The sequence below is a fragment of the Bombus huntii genome, chromosome 7 (assembly GCF_024542735.1).
Source record: "Bombus huntii isolate Logan2020A chromosome 7, iyBomHunt1.1, whole genome shotgun sequence".
Taxonomy (NCBI): domain Eukaryota; kingdom Metazoa; phylum Arthropoda; class Insecta; order Hymenoptera; family Apidae; genus Bombus; species Bombus huntii.
This window is the reverse complement of record NC_066244.1, coordinates 6,818,843-6,837,667: the sequence shown is the minus strand read 5'-3', so window position 1 is coordinate 6,837,667 and position 18,825 is coordinate 6,818,843. Positions and strand designations below refer to the sequence as shown.

The window sequence follows — 18,825 nt, the reverse complement described above, 5'->3', positions numbered from 1 at the left end:
TCGATCATTTCGTAGCGGTAAGTACAATGCGTGTTATAGGATAGATTGCGAGGAGAGTGGTATATTTTCTAACGAAACGAAATAATCGGAAATATGTTCGAACGGCATCGATTTTACCGGTGACTCGTAGTTTTCGTCAAAGCTCAGAGATGTCGGTAAAGATGTGAACAAGAAAGTCTGGCTGGACGTCTCGCGCGCGAATATCGTTAGGATTAATAGACGAAGCCAGTTTACACAGCAGTTGCAAATTATCGCGCACAATACGTCGTATCAAATATCGACACTCGAATAGTTAGGACGGTGTTTCTACTTATACATAACAGGTGCCGATGAGGACCATGACAAGCAACGAGTCCATTAGAGGTACGGGCCATTGAAAGAACATACGTTAAAACAGGCCATTTTTTGAAGTGAAATTTATTAACGGAATCAATTCATCTATGTTAATTTTTTAATGTAAACATTCCTCTGCCTTTTACATAAATGTTCTTTCTATATTTTTCTCATTCGTATTTCTGACACGAATTGTAAAACTTTTCAAAATCGTTTATTGTTTCTCCTCTAAATATGTTTTTTGAGGAGCGATTTCGATTCTGCTTTCTACCATGGATGGTTTGTACTATACACACACGTCACACATATGCACGTATATACAGAAGGCAGGCGCGACGTTCTTCGCGCGGAAGACGCCAGCCGTCGCGATGCCAGAAACCAGCTGCGTCTCAGCTGTTTTCTATCCGTTTCTCAATTTCTCTTTCTCTCGTCTTCTCTCTCGCTCTATTCCATTTTCGAGGACGTTTCGGCATTTTAAAATAAGATGATAAATTTTCCGAGCACAATTTTTCACTACGCGATGCTCGATTCAACTTCTTACATTGTATGAACAAATAACAATTCGATACTCGAAACAACACTCAAATGAATATTTTACTACGGTAAAGATGTATCGTAAGATATAGAATGAAAGACACATAGAAAGGGTTTAAACGACATGATCGTAGGCACATTTTAAAACAACGAATCGATTGATTTAATCGATTTCACGCGAGAGAATTTCAAGAGCTTCACGATGATTCAGTCGGACAAACCATAAGCAAACGAATAGAAGATACGTGATATATCCGGATGGAAGAGGGACGCGAGCCCAGGAAGAAGAAGCTAAGCTGCTGATGGCTCGGTAAAACGAGGAAACAGCTGTTTAATTTTATCCGGCTCACCTGTTTCGTTCGATAGTCGCTCTCGTTTTTACCGCGGCCACACTGTATAGCAGCCAGACTGTATAGCAAGTATACGTAGCGTAATACAATACGCGTTCTTTGTGAACGCGAGACACAACGATGCTAGTCGTGTAATTATTCGGAGAAGGAGCCTCTTTGAATCTGTTGAGAGCGGCACGGCATGGAAAGAGTCGTAAAGTGCGAGAGACATGGAAATTTCGGTGTCGCGATAGTTTGCATGCACCAGCACTCGTGGTGCAACGCTTTGTCGTCAAGACTGTACTTGATCTTGATAATTCTGCGTCACGGACACAGCGGAATCCGTTTTTGAGCGGCGCAAAGTAATAGAAAAGCACGACCGAGGCATACCCGTTAACTCGATGAAGGGTGTCAGAAACAGTGGTCCGGATCGAACGTTTCCAAGAGGGTCGATCCGGCGAACGAGCGGCGCGGCGTGCAGCTTCTAGCGGACACGAGTTTCCAGAAGCTTAGAAAACTAAGGTTTGGAAAAGTTTTCGTTAAAAAGTTGGCCCTTTCATCCCGCAAGTTGGATTCGTGGCGCGATCGATTTTCGCGGATAGCTACGCGAACGCATATTCCGATCGGGGGATCGTCGATCGAGCAACAATACGGTTGTGCGTTTTTCTACACAGTACCGCGAAAATGCTGTAAAATCGGCTGACGCGGTTTCTCTCTCGCGAAAGGAGTGACTTCGTGCTATTGACATCCGCTCTTCGTGGTATCGACATCTCGGTACAAGCCAGCCCGTGCCGGCAGCGCGATTTTGTGCGTCACTTCCACGGTATGGTGGAAGGGAGAGTGAGTGAGATAGCGAAAAGAGGGAAGGGGAGATGGTGGGTAGGGATAAACGAAGAGAGAGAGAGAGAGAGAGAGAGAGAGAGAGAGAGAAAGAGCGAGAGAGGGCGAGGAGAGGAAATTCGTTGGACGAACACGAGCTACGTCGGTATAATTTTCACAAGCGCGAAAATTACTCGGATCAGAGCCGATAAGTCGTAAATTACGAGTGCGCGCATCGGTACGTTCCAATCGGCGTGTAAAACGCAAGATTCGTTTGCCTGCGAATGACGGCATCAGCCGCCGCTGAAACTTACGATTACTCGTCCGACGTATCGAACTTTGCGTCGAAATCCTAACGCAATTCAATCGCGCGCGAATAGCAATAACACGTCCGATTATCGGGCACGACGCGATTCTTTCTTCCACTAACAGTCGTGCTCATCATTTCTCTACGAATAATCGCGAGCCGGTAAGCATCGAGAAACGATATATGCGACTCTGATTTCTTACGATTGGAGGGATGACTCGTTGTTACGTCGTACGGATTCGAGGCGACGATCTTTGTTCGATACGGAAGGAAAAGTGGGAAACGGGGCCCGTTGAAAATTGACGGAAGATAGAGGTACGGAAAACGGTGTAGAGGTTATTCAGGAATTTCGGCGCGATGACGCGCGCACGTAGAGTAGCGTACATGCCGATGACAGGACCGTGACGGAGTGCTAATAATACGTATAATAGGCCGGTAGAGCGGCGCGCGTGTGTTGGTGTGGTCGCGCATGAATTCGTGCCGATAAGCAGGGGCAGGGACAGGGATAGAGAGATATTCTATCTAGCGCGCATACGCGTATAGATAGTTGGCGTTGGTCCGGAGTATAGAGAAGCGTGGCCATGGTCACGGATTTCGATTGCGTGCACGATACTTACAAGTTTGAAGAAGCGTTCGCGTGCGTTGTTGTCACGTTCTAAACGAAGAGTCGATCGATCACGATATCGAATGTCCGATCGATGTACACGTGTACGCGTTCGAAATCGATAGAAGCAGAATCGATACTTAGGACGATCCTTCGTTTTCTCTCTCTTCTTCCTTCCGATTATACCTTTTTACCGGCGATGTTTTCTGGTTCGGTCACGTGGTACGCGAGTCGCGCGAGACCGAAAAAATTGGTCGATCGGAGAGATACGGCGCGACGTACGAAGATCGTCGCGAGAATAAGAGGAAAGGAAGACGAGAGGATGGCGAGCTATTTCTCAGTTTCAACCGCAGAGACTTTCTTCGCGAGAATATATCGACGCGTCAAGAGCAAACTAGCCCGTTTACGATAACCACGCGTGCATATATATACCGGCCGTATTACCGCGGTTCGCTCGCGCAGCTTTCAAACGCGTACGTACGTCTACCTTGAATTTAGTTTTGCGATCACCGGCCATCTGGCGTGGTGGCGAGTTCTTGGATCCGTTACGATCCAGTCGATGAAAATTTCAATGGAAAACCGAGAAGATCGTAGCGAGTGTCGCGTATCTCTCGGTTCCCGCCTGTTCCTGGCCGATTGTTTCGATGGTCCAGAGGACGGTGGATGGCAGAATTGCCGGTGCAGCCACGGAGCGAGAGTAGAGGTTGCGTGGTAGAGATTGCAAGCCACCACCTCTCTTCCTCGTCCACCTCCGGTCGGCGCCGTTCTTCCAGTTCTCCGGCGCGACGAGACGTTCAGTCGGCTGGCGACAGCCGTCCGTGCTTCGCGTTCCTTCCTATCGCGCACGCTCTGTTTCTCGCCCGCGAAATTTCCTCGTTGTCTCCGCTCTTCACCTTCTGTTCGCGCCTCGCGGTTCTACCGCTGCTGTCGTCGTTCGATCGTTCGCGATCGTTTGCAAAGGGAAACGGTGGACGCGATGAAACGCGTGGTTGTGGTGGTCACGCGCCGATCGCGACGATTTCGCTAGATCGGTGTCGCCGGTGACCGACGGTGACGTCGACGATCGAGAAATCGCGCGGTCCGTTTCGCGCTGCAGCCCTTTTGGATTTCCCGAAGGTTGATCGTCAGGCTGACAGGACCGAAAGCCCTCGATCGGTGATCGAAAGAGGTAGGCGGATCTTCTCGATTCTAGTAGCTTTGAGACGAGTAAATTTCAAATGCTCGACGGTGTTCGACGAGTTCGAATCTATTTAAAAAGCCAACTACTTTGCGTTTCGCATCGACGGCAAAGCAACGCGGTCCAATGGAAAAAAGAGAAGAACGACGAAACTGTCCGGAATACGAATAAGATGAAACACGACCGTCGTAAGGCCGTTCTCGTCGAAGTAAACGGACGAAAGTCTCGTGCGCGCACGTGTGTGTCGAACGAAAGGAAGAGAGGAACGGCGGAAGGCAACCAGCCGAACCGATGCTCGAGGAAACTCGGTCGTTTTTCGAGAAACGAAATAGATAGGCTACCAGTGAGTAGAAAACCGAAGTAGGAAAAGCGCCAGATGCATCGTTTCGCACGATATTTGTCAATAATCGATGGCGTACCTGCTCGCGATTAACCATCGACCATTAACCATTTCGCCGTCGATCAAACGATACGCGATATTCGCGCACACCCGTTGCTCGAGCTCGAACCCGGCACCTCGGCAGACGACTAAATTCTTCCGATTTTCGATTAGCGACGCTTTAAATTCTTCCAGAGGTCGTAAACATTAGAACGAGAAAAGTTGCAGCCAGTTGCGTTCGAAGCGAATGAAACGACGCAACTTTTCCATATAAATTTCCGCTGTCGTTCCTGTAGCGACAATTCCGAGTTTTCGAAAGAAATCGATTCACGACGCAGAATCGGAGAATCGGATCGCGAAACGTTGGTAGCTTAACGCGTGGCGTGCACGTTGCACTGTGAACCGGATCGATCGATCGATCGATCGATCGGGGAAGAGGCGAATCCGATTAACACGCAATGGACGTTTGTGGATAACGGGAAGCGGCGAACACGGAAACGCGATCGGTCGTGCTCGTGGACGCAAATTCAGTCGCGTGTGCGTCCATACGTAGCAGCACGAGACACGCGCTAGCGTTGGCCCGCTATACTCTCATCTCAAGTATTATATCGATTAACTGTTGGTAACAGAAGTGAGGCAGAGGAAAGCTCGTCGGAGGGTGGCATAGCTTTGGCTTTCCTATATTATTAATCTTGCGCGCCTTCTCTCTCCCTCTCTCTCTCTCCTTCTTTTTCCTTTCCCTGCCAGCCTTGTTCTCTCGTTTTCTTTTGCTCTTTGGCCGCTCGACCCTAGCCGCGCTTTCTCTCCGCGCTACCTGGTAAACCTGGCGTATCCTGTGCCGATCGACGGACCTGGTCAGCCATCGTGGACAAGTCGGACGCTTCGAAGAAAATCGATGATTTTTACAGAGCGGCGAGTGGTAGGTGTTCGCAACGATGGCCGGTTTGCACGCTCGTCGTTGGACGAAGTTTTTCTCGGCGAGGTGCGGCAGGAAAACGCGGGCAAATCGATTAAGCGCGCAACAATGTGTCGACGATGATAATAAAAAGTCTTGCGAAAGAAGAAATCCTGCTGAAATAACAGAGATACCGAACGGGTTAGGGAAGGGGGATACGTTTGGTAAACGCGTAATTCGCTGCACGCGCACTTTTTTCGGTACACCGCAATTTCTCGTGGCTTTCCCCGGGCGAAGAGCCGACCGTGAAGCCGGATAGGTGGGCGAGCGCAACGAGCGAAACGTCAAATGCCGAGCTGAACGCGACCTTTGTCTGCTCGTGACATCTTCGTAACGCGAACGAGTTCGAGCTTCGCAACTGGTTGCCCCGGCCGAGGTTCTTGCCAGCGGCGAAACGAGCGTTTTGCGGTGGGAAAAGTGATAGTCGCGCTTCGGCAACCTCCGCTCGAGATTTGCCTTCGACAAAGGTATGCCGTTCGATCGTGTGCTCCGCGGCGATTCTTCGTTACGCGATGACGCGCACAGAGGTCGAACAAGAGGGTGAAGGAGGCGGGCGAAAGAGTGGGGGAAAGCGCCTCCGTCAAAGGCCGGTGCGAGCAAGAAGACACACGATGGCTGTGCGTGACATTTTTGTAATGAAAGGAAGCCAAACGTACGCGACGCGGTCTTTCAGTACGGCAGACATCTGGTCCGGTTGCCTGGCAGCTTCCTCTTGGTTGCCCGTTCTAATATTGGAAATTGCGTTCCTATCCGGCCGCGCGGGCGTGCGCCATCTCCTCTCCGACGAGCACCGTACCATGTGCAGGACATATGTATAAACACAAGCGCAGTCTGCCGCGATGGCGAAGTCGTTTCCTTTGAAACGCGTTCGCGATCGATCCAAACCTACTCTTTGTCGTCGGCGTTGTCTTCTCAGCTATCTCGCGGAAGGACTTACGCGCCCTTCGCTCGTTCGATGCTCGTTGCTCTCTGCAGGGAAAGCGTAGCGGGGAAAACGTTCGGCGGCAAAGGGTCGCGCGAACGAGAATCCTTCGACGCGGCGCGGTTCGATCGGGGAAAAAAAGCGTACGTGAGCTCGCGTTCGTATCCCCGTGCGCACAACACAGCTGCGCGCAATTACCGACGGTAGAGCCTTGGATTTTCTGCCATGGCACGTATATCGTTTCCCACCGACTCTGCGCTCTTGTTTGCTTAACTAAGCGTCTTAACGAATTGCCGCGGCCGCGCATCTACCCCCGGCCCCTCTTCCTCCTCTCTTCCCTCTTCCTCTCTTTTCTCTCGCTTTTCCGAAACGCCGATCGATTCCACCCGCGTCGACTCGCGATATTCGATAGATCGAAAGGGCCAGCTACGAATACTCGGCCTGGATTTTCCGAGCTAATCGCTCTCGACAGAGTCGACCAGCGATACGTATATACGTGGAAACACTTGCGACTTGCGACAACCGGGTCGCGTAAATTGCAGACATCTGTAACAACAGAAGGAGAGATGGGCCGTGACGGCGATTAAAATTATCCGAGCCATCTGTCGCGATAAAGGCCGGTCGACAGGTTGAGCGTGTTACGCGCTTTCCAGCGAGGCGCGTTCAACCATCGCGTTCGTAGGATTCCGCGCGCGCGATCCACCAATGAATATCGTTCGTGAACCGATCGACGCACCGATGTCGTTTCCAACGATATGCAATCGTACGCGGCATCGCGTTGCCGTAGAGAGGTACGCGCGACTCGCAAACCGCTCCCACCTCCGGTATCCTCGCCGGTATTCCACCTCGCCGCGCGTCCCTCGTTACGGTCAACGTGGAAATTAATCCGGATAATTACTTTTCTGCAACGCTCGAAAACTTTGCCCGGACGTTAAAGCGCCGCGTAGGTCGATCGCCGGCGTCGCCGTGTTAATTTCAATGAAATTCTATGCCGTGGAAGCAGTTTGCTCCGGGCGATCGACGATGCCGTTAATTTATTCGGCAATTCGGCCGATGATCGCGATCGGGGGCTCGTTATCGTTTTTACGATTCGCGTGGAGAAAAGCGGCATCGACCGACCGCTCGGCCGCTTTCGTCGTTCGTTTCCTCTTTGCATTTCGCGTTAATAACGAGACCATGTGCCACCCCGAAGGCAGTCCCGCGTCTACGGTTACCTACGCTCCAGGTTCCATTTCGACGTTCCACTTTCCGAATCGCGAAACATCGCGACTATAGGCTTCCCTTTTTCCCCTCGACGATCGGAAACGACGTTGTAGGAATTTACGCGGACGAGTTTCGTTTCGAGAAACGGAAACGCCTGACGGCGATCGTCCCTGTATTCTCCGTTTAATCGCGCGCTTAACGGCCGTTATTTATTCGGTTCGCCGCTCTGCAACGTTCAATTATTTGGATATTCAGAGCGAGTCGTCGAATCGCCGAATCGCGATAGATCCCGGCTGGTTTGTAAAACTGCCGCTTCCATTAAAATCGGTCATCGGTATGCGTGGTCGGCTGCTAGTTGCTGAGCACGTACGCGAAATATGCGACCGTCGAGGCACGGCGCGATGCGACACGGCGCGTCGAGGTAATCGCGAAATCGAATCGATCAAATACGAATCGCGGTGGGACGCGCGATCGCCTGCCTGTATCTTCGGCTTGGTTCCTTCTCCGATCTCCGCACGGCTTTGTCGAACGCGTTCCACGCGCCGACCGAGCCTATCTAGCCTTAGATAGCTCGCGGCTGTTTTTCCGCTTTTCGGTAAGAATAAACGCGTATGCGCGCTCGTCGAAAAAATAGCGAATCAATGGATCGCATGTTGAACAGGCAAGAAGTCGGGTGACGAGAGCATGAAGGTGGAGGATGGAATGGCAACTACCAGTACTCCGCTGCACAAGGTGAAGGAAGAGGCCAAGGAATACTTCGGTTATCAACAATCGTCGGAAGCGTCGTCGGCGACCACGACAGCGACGACAACGATGACGACGCCAACGACGACAACGACCGCGACCACCAAGACAACGACCACGACGACGACCACCACTACGACGAGCATGACGACGACCACGACGACGACGACCACGACGGCGACAACGTCGACGTCGCTGGCAACCGTCGCGAGCATCGTAACGCCGCCCAACTCGAGCACGATCGTCAACGGTATCGGCGGCGTAGTTGCCAGCGTCGCTACCACTCCACCGACCACCGTACCGAACGTATCGTCACCAGCGGCCACCTCTGCGCTGCACCAATCTACCGGCGTGGTTTGTCATCTATCGGCGCCAGCGTCTTCCGTCCTGGTCAACGCCGATCCCTTTCCCGTCGATCTCGACCTCAAGACCAAGATCAAGGGTGCGTTGTTTTCTATTTTCTTCGTTCGACCGATCGAGTCCGTGGCGATGGTCCGTGAGCAAAAGACGCGCTCTAACCACTCGGCCGCCTCGTACGTCAGACGGACGGCCACGATGGATGTCCGAGAGAGAGAGAGAGAGAGAGAGAGAGAGAGAGAGAGAAAGAGAGAAAAAGAGAAAGAAAAAGAGTAAGAGAAAGGAAAGTGGAGAAGGAGGAATACATCCGCGCGTGTTTCGAGCGTTGGCGCGCGAAAACGTTCGGTCGGGTTAGCTGTGGGCGCATCGAACGTTAGTTCGGGATATTGCATAGGGGTACCCGTATATCTAGTCCGCGACCGTGCTCTCGTTCGAATCGTACGTTCAGACCGAACAGGTTATCTAGCAGACGGGCTACTGGAGCCCGCAGCTACTTTGGGAACGGGGCTGGGGGAAAAAAGGTCGCGCCGCTTCTCTCGTCAAAGGCCCGTCACGGTCCGTTCGTCCGAACAGGGTTCCATCCTCCTGTCTCGTATTCGTAAACGATCGTTTTTTCGATTCTGCCAAGTTCGCGGAACACGCGTGCGACGTCTGGTTGGATGATCGGGGACACGCGTGCCAGATTTCCTCCGAAATCTGTTCGGTAAGTTTGACGTAAGCGCGACCGCGTTTACTCGTGGAAGAGCATGGTCGTACGGAAGGAGGAGGGGGGGAGGGGGGAGGGGGGCAGAAAACGAGAAAAAGAAAAGATGGCGCAAAGTGGAGCACGTGCACCGTAAGCCAACGGAAACGTGTGTGCGTGATCGTAGAACGGTCGACGCGGAAACTCCTGCGAACAGTCAGCGAGGCCGGGTGGTTGGTTGGTCGGCCTCGGTGTGTTGGTTAGGTCTGTTGGTGGAACCGGCTGACTGCCTGGACCAGACGCGATAAGGCACGTCCAACGCTTCCAGCGGGATTCTGCTCGAGGCTGATATCATATCCGGTACACCGTCGGCATCCCCGACGCTGCCGTTCGAGGTATTTTGCGATAGTCGCCCGTACCACGGCTCGTAGTCACCCGTACCACGGCTCGTAGTCGCGCGCTCGTTCCCATCCTCGCACCTTCTTCTTCCGGATATGCTTACGGCGTACAGAACGCATCTATCTTTCTTTTCAGCCGACGTAACACACGCGATTCCCCGCGAAACTTTCCTCCGGGATACGAATCGAACGCGAACGCGTTAAACTTCGCGTTAGTAAATCGGATTTCGCTGGATCCGTAGGACGACGCGTCGTATTCGTACCTTATAGCGGGTAACCACCTCGTTGCTTACGATACGGCGAAGAGAGAACGAGCATTCGGAAAATCGGCAGAGACAGGCCGAGAAAAAAGACGGAAAAACGAGTGGAAAGAGACGGCGGTGCAGAGAGAAGAAAGGGAGAAGGAGAAGAGAGGAGAGGCGAATAGGGGAGCATGGGGTGCGGCTAGGAAGGGATTGCGATCAAAGCCATCTGTTGCATTGTCCCGGCAATTAGGAGGCGACAGCTGAGTCCCAGCGTACTTACTTCCACCCAGGGACTCTCAGCCGAGTGGAGCACGTGCGCTTTATCGATCTCCCTTGGTACTCGTGCAACGGTCGTCTACGAAGACAACGAACCGCCTCCACGCTGCTTCTCCCGTGTGCTCCAGGTGCTGCCGAAGCTGCCGCCGCCGCCGCCGCCGCCGCCGCCGCCGTCACCGCTACTACCGCGAGATACGCGTTTCTTGGAACGCTTTTCTCTCCCAACTAACCGATCTCTGTCGATAACCGCTTCGCGCAAGAGTTTCCAATAATTTACGGCTACGAATCGTCGTCCACGAATCTTCTCGTTGCTCTATTTTCTCTTGCGGATTTTTTCGTAATATGCACGCGCTATTCGGGTTTTCTTTCCCAGTTCCTTGTCCCCTTTGCGCGTTTTCAGCGCCTCGGGAACGACGAACGTAGGAAGAATTTCGATCGGGGGACGTTGGGCGGGGCGATATTACGAACTGGATTTGCGATCGATGCCGTCGCACGACGACCGTAAGGTGCGTTCTAGGTAGTTTAGCCCGAGTTCGGATACAGGTAATTAGCTGTTGGCTACCGACGTCAGGTGGCAGTGACACGGCAGCGGCGGCGACCTTCTTTCGTTTGACCCTTTCCCTCTGTTTTACACGGTTCGTCGCGCCTAGCGTCGATTCGCGTTTGCACGCTGACGGAGGCGTAGATGCGCGTTAGCGAGACGGAGCGCCGAACAGCGAAGGGAGAAGGTAGGCGAAGAAACGAAAGGCAAGGGATATCGTTTTGTCGATTAAGCGTAGTCAGGGTTGCGTGATCGGACGATTTCTGGCGCTAGACACGCGAGACGATGATACGACAGGGCCACGAAACGACAAGACGCGAGATCGTTCGTCGTATAACTTTTCGGTATTGGCATACGTATTCGAACGCCGGGCTTTGCCACGCATACCACGAAGCCGGAGGCATTCCGCGAGATAACGCGCGGTACACGGAATGGGAACAAGGCAAGGTGGATGACACGGCCCGTAATTGCATGTTATCCGCTGCTCCCACGCACAGAGCACACGGTTGACGCGCATCTGTGCCTCGCACCGATGCGAGTGTGTGCGCCTATCAACGCGTTTGTAAACGAGTGGCCGATTCGCCTGCCCGTTTCACGTGGTCCGTGGTTGACGGTTCCCCGGATGTACCGAGCACAAAGGACGTTTGCGGGCGCCCCGTCCCTTTGCCGCGTTAAACGTTCTCTTTCTCTCTCTCTCTCTCTCTCTCTCTCTCTCTCTCCCCACTTTAACGAAACAAATCGTAGCTTTTCCCTTTGACGATCTCCTTGCGCGAATCCCGTCTCCGTCCAGCGCGGCGAACGAACCAACGAATATTTTGTTTCAGTGTCCTCGGCAGCCAGGGACAAGGTCTCGCGAGAAGATGCTCAACCGGAAGTTCATTCGCCCTGCTCTCATCATCAAAAGATTTCAACCGCGGTACCGGCAATCGGACAACCGAAACAGAGCAACGGCGCGCCTCGGACAGATCACAAAGGAACAACGATCGTTGTTTGCTCGGCGTCCTCCGACAGCGGTAGTCCTTTACCCTCGCACTACCTCAAACCTGAATCGGAGGACGCGACTGGATCCGCTGGAAGCAGCGGTACCGGCGGTGGCAGTGGCAGCGTGGTTAGCAGCGGTGCAAGCGCCAACGGATCCGTGGCCAACTGCAGGACTGAAGAGCAAAGCGATGTACCCGCACCGTCGAACGGCAACGGCAGCAACAGCACCACCACCGCTGCTACTAGCACCGGCAACAGATGCATCGCCGGTGTTTTCGCCGGTCACGGTGAGCTCAAGAGCGTGCTCGGTACCGTCGTGAAATTCGCTACGGGCATCTCTCCTGACACCGGCGACACTGTGCTTACCCTGGTGTTGGCGCTTCTGGTAAATCCGTCACACGTTTTCTTCTCCTCGCTTCTTTGGTTTCCTATCGTCCATGCCAACCTTACGAATTTAGCTAGCGCGATCCGTGGCTGCGCGTGTTTCCTGCCAGTCGGTCGTAGCATGCGCGATCGCGAGTAGTCGTAAACCGATCCGAGCATAAGTAACGCGCGCGTACCGCGCTGACGAAGTTGCCTCGAAGGGAACGTAACACGCGAGCTGACCCGAGCGACGACGAACAACGCGCAACGCGTTCTCGTCAAATGAAACTAGACAATCGCTTCTCTTTCTTTCTTCTTTTTCCCGCATTTCCTTTTTTTTTCTCTTTTCTTCTCGTTGCAATACAACGATATCAATCGCATACAGACGAGGCGATCGATCGAACGGATTCTTCCCTTCGTTGCCCAACGATATCCTCGCTAGCGCGCGTTCGTGAGACGTAGCGCGTGCATGCTCTTTCGAGAATTCGGCGGAAGAAGCGTAAGGACATCGGGCACGTCGGGAAGCTACTAGAAGGTTCCGTGGCACGTGTGACGCCACACAGACATCTACACGGGTTACACTCGTTACTGCATAGAGAGTGGGGTTCGAAGCCTTTTCAAGGGCCATGGGTCACCAAGTCGGTCAGTCTGAGAATGACCAGCCAACTGTCTACGTTCCACGACACTCACCTGTATTTCCCGTAACAATTGTTTAATAAATATCACGTAATATCGTTTCAACAGAAACATCGTGTCTTCCACAGATTATTAATCTTAATTCCGAGATTAAATTCTAACGCTTCTGATAAGAGGAACGAACGAAAATCGCTCTAACAATGCCATGGTCGTCGAAACGATACGAGATGTCTCGAGCTCGTTCAAACTCTGGCAAATATCTCGAATACGTATAACGCGATCGGGCGCGTATGAAGCTCGCGTGCGTTCCACAAACGCGACACCTGCTACACGTGCTACATCGTAAAACATCGTGGCACGTGACAAACGTAAAGTTCGCCTCGCCTCTTGCTTCCGACAATTAGCCGACTATACGGACGACTTTTTTTTCTTTGTAGAGCGGTACTATGACCGCGGAGGAATTTCACTCGGCCCTCCAGGAAGCGACCAACTATTCTCTGAAAGGTTTCGTCCTACCGCATCTGAAGCAACAATTGCCATCCTTGCAGAGAGATTTGAGCAACGCTGCCAGAGCCACCAACCAAGTGAGTTCCGCTGGATTTGTACTCGGCTGGCGAAAAACACTGCGCGGAAAGAAATTTTCCTTATTTTTTCCTCCCGATCCAAATTTCTAACGCCTCGAAGGTTACCGTCGACTAGCCGTGCTCCGATATAGGTGTTAGAGTTATGTCACGCACACAGTCGCTGAATTTTCCACAACGAAGGCGGAGGAGAGGAAACGCGTTCGGGAGTAGCGGGTAAAATCAACAGAACTCGGGCTGACCGGCTGTCGACCTGTTTTAATTTCCCAGGCTACTTCGCGACTCGTGGGTGAGGCGCGCCAGCCTGTTTCACGGAAAGACAGACGACCGAATCGAAGATATAAAGACCAACGCGAGAAGTCTGCGTCTTAACGAAAAACGGGATTCGTCGAGCGACGTCGTTTGTTCGCTTCCTGTTTCTCTTTCTCTGTGTTTTCCATTCGTTTTTCCCTTCTTAACGAATTAAAAAGTCGAAAACCGTGGCCAACGTGAGAAACGTTGAAACAAACGCTGCCGTAAACTACGATGCGTTCGACGATTGCAACGACGATCGAAATTTACGCAAAGCGGAAGAACAATGCGCGCGTATACGTAAGTTTGATTCGTAGCAAATTGAAATTCGTATTCCGACTGAATTAGGACGAGGAATAAAGTTCAGTGGGAAAAATGAACGGAAGAGAGATTTTCGACCGCGTTACCGTTCCCAGCTGGTACTTGTCTCTCGAGACGGCGAAAATAAAATGGAAGACGACCGGGCGAATCCGGAGGTGAGAAGAGAGGAAAAGAGAAGAGAGATCAGCGAAAGACAAAAGGATGGAAAATGTGTACCGAGGAACACGGACGAGCGAGTCGTAGCGTGGTAACGAATTGCAAATTAATAAGAAGGATTTACATTTCTCGAGGCAGCTAGCGGTAAAATATCGAACGAGGGGTAACGACGATTAATTCCTTCGCCAGCCGTCACCCTTCCTTTCCGTTCGTTCCTTTCCTTCTGTGTATTACGTTCGTACGGCAAGCGAACAGCCGCTGATATTCGATCAAACGTGCTGTTACACGCGTAACTTTACCGATCGTTGATCGCGTTAATTGAGAGTCGCGAAAGCAAGAAACCTGCCGACGGAGAAGAACTCCGATATGATATTGGAAGCGATAAATCCTAGGTTGACGAGTACGCGGCTCAAAGGAGGCTAACGAGTTGCGAACTTTGTACGAAAGTCGTCAGCCTTCGGAAATATCGAAGAATCGTGGCCGATCGATGTTTCTTTTCCTCCTTCGAGCGGAGTACGAGGAAATCGAGTCGATCGATCGTTCAACCGTCACCTCGAGTCGGCGGCATTCGTAAAACGGATAACGATCAAATACGCGTTTGCTTCTCTTTTCCACAGAGTTGCGCGCAGTTTTTGCGATCGAACGAGGCGGCGGTTCTGGAGGCTGTCGGTTTGGTGACTGCGTCGGACCACGTCGAGATCTTCGGAGAGTACGCCGGTAACGGAGCTGCGAGTGGAAACGGCGGCAACCAGTGCCCCGCTCATTACGGCATCAGATCCAATTCGAACCCTGGTATCGGCGCCATTCAGCACACGAACAACGCTACGCCCGGTTTCCATCATTATTCCAGCGGCACATCGCACGCACCGAAGCGACGCGCCTCCGATACACCGTAAGTTTAGGGTCGCGTTACCGATCGTTTTCGGCGCGATCTGTCTCATTCGTTTTTCCATCGATTTCCACGCGCGATAACCGCGCAACGGCGATCGCGTTGCGAACGTATCGGCAACGTATAAATCGCCACGCGTAAATTGCTCGCGGTCGAACACGACCGCGCGAAATCTTTGCTCGTCTATAACGATAATTCACGGAGTAACGAACGCGACGCACCTGCGCGCGTACGTAGTACGTTTGCCAAGCCGCAAAAGCGGCGATGCGTGGCACGGCTGGTTTCGGTAAAATCTTGGCCAGGAGCCTGCGTTTCTCAGTCATGTTTGGCAAACCAATAGAGAAACGATGGCTCGCTTATCGAATCCCCTCGGCGGTCGAACGATCGATCGCTGAAGGATTTCACGCGTCCGCGCGATGCCAACGCTCCGATGTTTCGGCAAATAGACGATCGCGGTCGACCGTGATCTAGAATCGATCGATCGTTCGTATATAAAGGACGTTTAGGTATTTCTCGTCGGAATAGGATGTGTTCGCCTGGCTGGAGAAACGGGCGCCGACGCGACGCGAATCCAAAGGCGACAAAACGCGACGTGCGCGTTGGCGCAGCCAGCCTGGCCTCCTCTCGATATGTCTGCTCCTGACGTTTCCATATATCATCGGGGCACCACCTTTCTCGAACACCCCGGCCGTCCTACTCCCTACCCTTCGACTACCGGCAAACTTGCCTCGAGTACCTCTACCTATCAACGTTCTACCAATGCAGCCTACATTCTCCCTTTGCTCCGCATCACCGCTTTCACGATTCCATTCCGCCTCCGAGCTGTACGCGACCACGCAACGGCGTACGATTCTGGGAACGATCGTCTCCTCGTTCGTTCGTCCTCTTTCCTTTCGTTGTCGCGTTCGCGACTTCGTTTATCGCTGATCGAAATATCGCAGGTATTACGAGAACGGTGGCGCACTCCTCGAGGACGTTCCGGTCTATGGAAAGAGACTGACGAATCCATGGAGTCATCATCATCCGCCGCAACCGCAACAGCAACCGTCCGGCGACGGTTCCTCCCCTTATTGCTGGTATCATCCGCTTCATTCGTCGAGTGGATCGATTCAAGGTCTCGGACATCGTCATGCTCACGGTCACGGTCACGGTCACGGTCACGGTCACGGTCAGAGTCACGGCCACGCTCATGGTCATGGCCAGGGTGACGGTTCTAACTCGATACCGACCAGTTCCGTGCAAATTAGTCAGATGAACGCGTTCTCCGGTCCTCATCACCTGGCTCGACAACAGCAGCAGCAGCAGCAGCAGCAGCAGCAACAACAAATAAGTCACGTGCAAACGCAAAACGGAAGCCTGGACGACGAATGGAAGAACATTCATATGATGTTGAACTGTATCCTCGGTATGGTGGAAAAGACGAAGAAAGCTTTGGCCATACTACAGACTCGTGGATGTTTCGCAGCGTCGACGCCGGCGCCTCCCTTAGCTGCCACGAGCACTGTACCGGCTCAGAATGGCGGCAGTACCGGTACCACCGTTGCCGGTAACAATCCGTCATCGACCAACGGTTCACAGGTAGAATCTTCGACGGGCGATCGCGAGGGTAGCTTGAAACGATTATCCGGCGAGATCGTGGCTCAGACGATCAGAGCGATCGAGGATAAGGTGGCGGAAGTGAAGAGGAAAGACGGTTGGTATTTTCTTTCTCTTTCTTCGTCCGAATGTAATCTATTTGTCGAACGCGTTTCGATGGAACACGCGAAATATCCAGCCGTTCTCGCTCGTCTTTTTAGAAGAGGCCGTGAAGAGGGCCGTGATGGCCGAGGTACAGCGCGCCGTGAGAGTGGCGGTAGCCGAGTCTAGAGCGAACGAACGCCTACGAGTTCATCGAATGCTGGATGTTCCGTTGTCTCAAAGAAACCACGGCGGCGGCCTTCGCCAAGGATCGTACCTTCGAGTACATGGTAACCATGGAGCGGTCGATGCGAACGCTAGGACCGTTGCCACCACACCGACCAATTCCGTTTCCAACTCGATTCCGTCGATCAGCGAAGACGAGAAGGAAGCAGCGACGCAATTGCAAACCGTCTCGGGATCCGTGAGTATATGTGACGTTTCGTCGTCGCGATGCCGATCCTACCGTTTGCTCGCACCGTCAAATCGGTTTTCAGAGTTGTTGGAACTGTGGCAGACCAGCGTTGGAAACGTGCGGTGGCTGCGGAATAGCGCGATACTGTGGCTCCTTTTGTCAACATCGAGACTGGGAGGCCGGAGGTCACCACGCGACGTGTAACAATCCTCCGCCTCGCGAACCTCGAAGATCCGCGTCTCGCAGTCCGCCAAGAATCGCTAGCGTGAACGAGGCGAACGTCGCAGCACCGATACCGGCCAGCGGCGCGACCAAAGGAAAGTGACGTTACGACAGCAACTATTATCGATTCCGACGATTCACTAGACCGGTCCAATACGATTCGCGTTAATGTTAACGCAGCGTTCGTACCGCCAGACACCGCGCGCTCGCGATACATACGCTCCTTCCTCTATGTCGAATCATACATCTTCGCTGCCCCTTTCCCATTTCTACTGGTTTAGCTACTTGGTACAGGCTATATGCCACTCGGTTACGTTTTTGTTCTACTACACTACTACCACCGTTGCATACTTCTACGAGGCAAAGTTGCGTATATTTTCCGAAATTCATTCGTCGGTAACATCGTCAAGCTAAAGGGTTAAAGCAATTCCTTCAGTATCTACAGATGCAAAGTTACGGGAACAGTACGCGATGCGGATAAAACGGAAATTTTTCCTCTCTATGATCGTAGGTGTAACCGTTGGTCGAATTTCTTCTCTAGGATAGTACGTGTAACGGTTTGTTGTATTGCTATTTGATCGAAGCGACAAAGTAGAGATAAATAATACAAAGTGTATATATGTATATTTCGGATCGTAGATGGTTCGAATAAACGATCGTTTTAAATATTGCAAATATCAAATATAAGAATAGTGCCGATTCTTGCTATATTTCGATAATTCGTACGGCGAAGGTACGAATAAAAATTGAAAGACAAACGAAATAATGCCGCCCAAACAGCAAACGATCCCATGAACGTAATTTTTATGATACTACGTGATTTTACGCTACCAAAGAAACAAGAAGATAAAATACCAAAAGATGATAACAAAGAAAATGACGACACGTTATACGCTCTCTAGGTCTCTACGAACATGTAGCACGAAGAAACGATTACCTTTGACGCGGGGATATTTCGCGTGTTTCATCGAAATAAGTTTAGGATAATTTTCCGTTGTTGTTCCACGATCGTTATTGTTTCATTCGTCTTAGAGCCGTAATATAAGTAACACGAAACGTGGCGTAATACATTCAATTTTCCTCTTCTTTTACCGAAGTCGATGTACCGCGTAAAGTAGTGCGCTATCGATCTTTCTCCTAGTCAATTGATAGATTAATACGATGTTTTATTTTATACGCGTAACAGTGTATAAACGCATGTATACGTTTACGAGTCTAGTCATTGTCGAGTCGGCAGATGAAACGAGTTTATCAGTCGTGCGCGCGTTAGGAGAGGACTTTGCTCAAATCTAGACTACGAATCGTTGTATGTTTTTCTAGCTGTATTAAGTTGCAGGGATGTATGATGGATTCTATAGATTGTATTTACAAATTAAGAAAATACATGATTATTCTGTGTCATAACGCTTAAAGAACGAGCACTGGCATCGTTATTCTCTTCTGCGTTTATATTCTTTACATTTTTCTTTTTTTTTTTTTTACACACGG

At 51.7% G+C, this 18,825-nt stretch overlaps 1 protein-coding gene across 5 annotated transcripts; it reads left to right on the top strand.

Moving 5' to 3' along the window:
- The first annotated feature begins 149 nt into the window (after positions 1–149).
- Positions 150–18,814, top strand: LOC126867780 (protein CBFA2T1-like). 5 transcript variants are annotated; one of them, XM_050622669.1, is made up of 8 exons: positions 150–363; positions 8,224–8,748; positions 11,630–12,171; positions 13,223–13,369; positions 14,752–15,026; positions 15,965–16,716; positions 16,820–17,124; positions 17,198–18,814. In XM_050622669.1, the coding sequence occupies exons 1-8, from the start codon at positions 330–332 to the stop codon at positions 17,438–17,440; spliced, it is 2,823 nt and encodes a 940-aa protein (XP_050478626.1). In that variant the 5' UTR covers positions 150–329; the 3' UTR covers positions 17,441–18,814. The 5 variants fall into 5 exon arrangements, with proteins under 5 accessions (XP_050478626.1, XP_050478630.1, XP_050478629.1 ...); XM_050622673.1 differs by lacking the exon at positions 150–363 and adding an exon at positions 475–1,718; XM_050622672.1 differs by lacking the exon at positions 150–363 and adding an exon at positions 1,790–5,401.
- Positions 18,815–18,825: the final 11 nt, after the last annotated feature.

Excerpts from the sequence above, each read along its gene's own strand:
- LOC126867780 (XM_050622669.1), top strand. The coding sequence starts at position 330 with ATGAGGACCATGACAAGCAACGAGTCCATTAGAG. Across the intron at positions 8,749-11,629 it reads CCTCAAGACCAAGATCAAGG|TGTCCTCGGCAGCCAGGGAC; the intron begins GTGCGTTGTTTT and ends ATTTTGTTTCAG. Across the intron at positions 17,125-17,197 it reads TGCAAACCGTCTCGGGATCC|AGTTGTTGGAACTGTGGCAG; the intron begins GTGAGTATATGT and ends ATCGGTTTTCAG.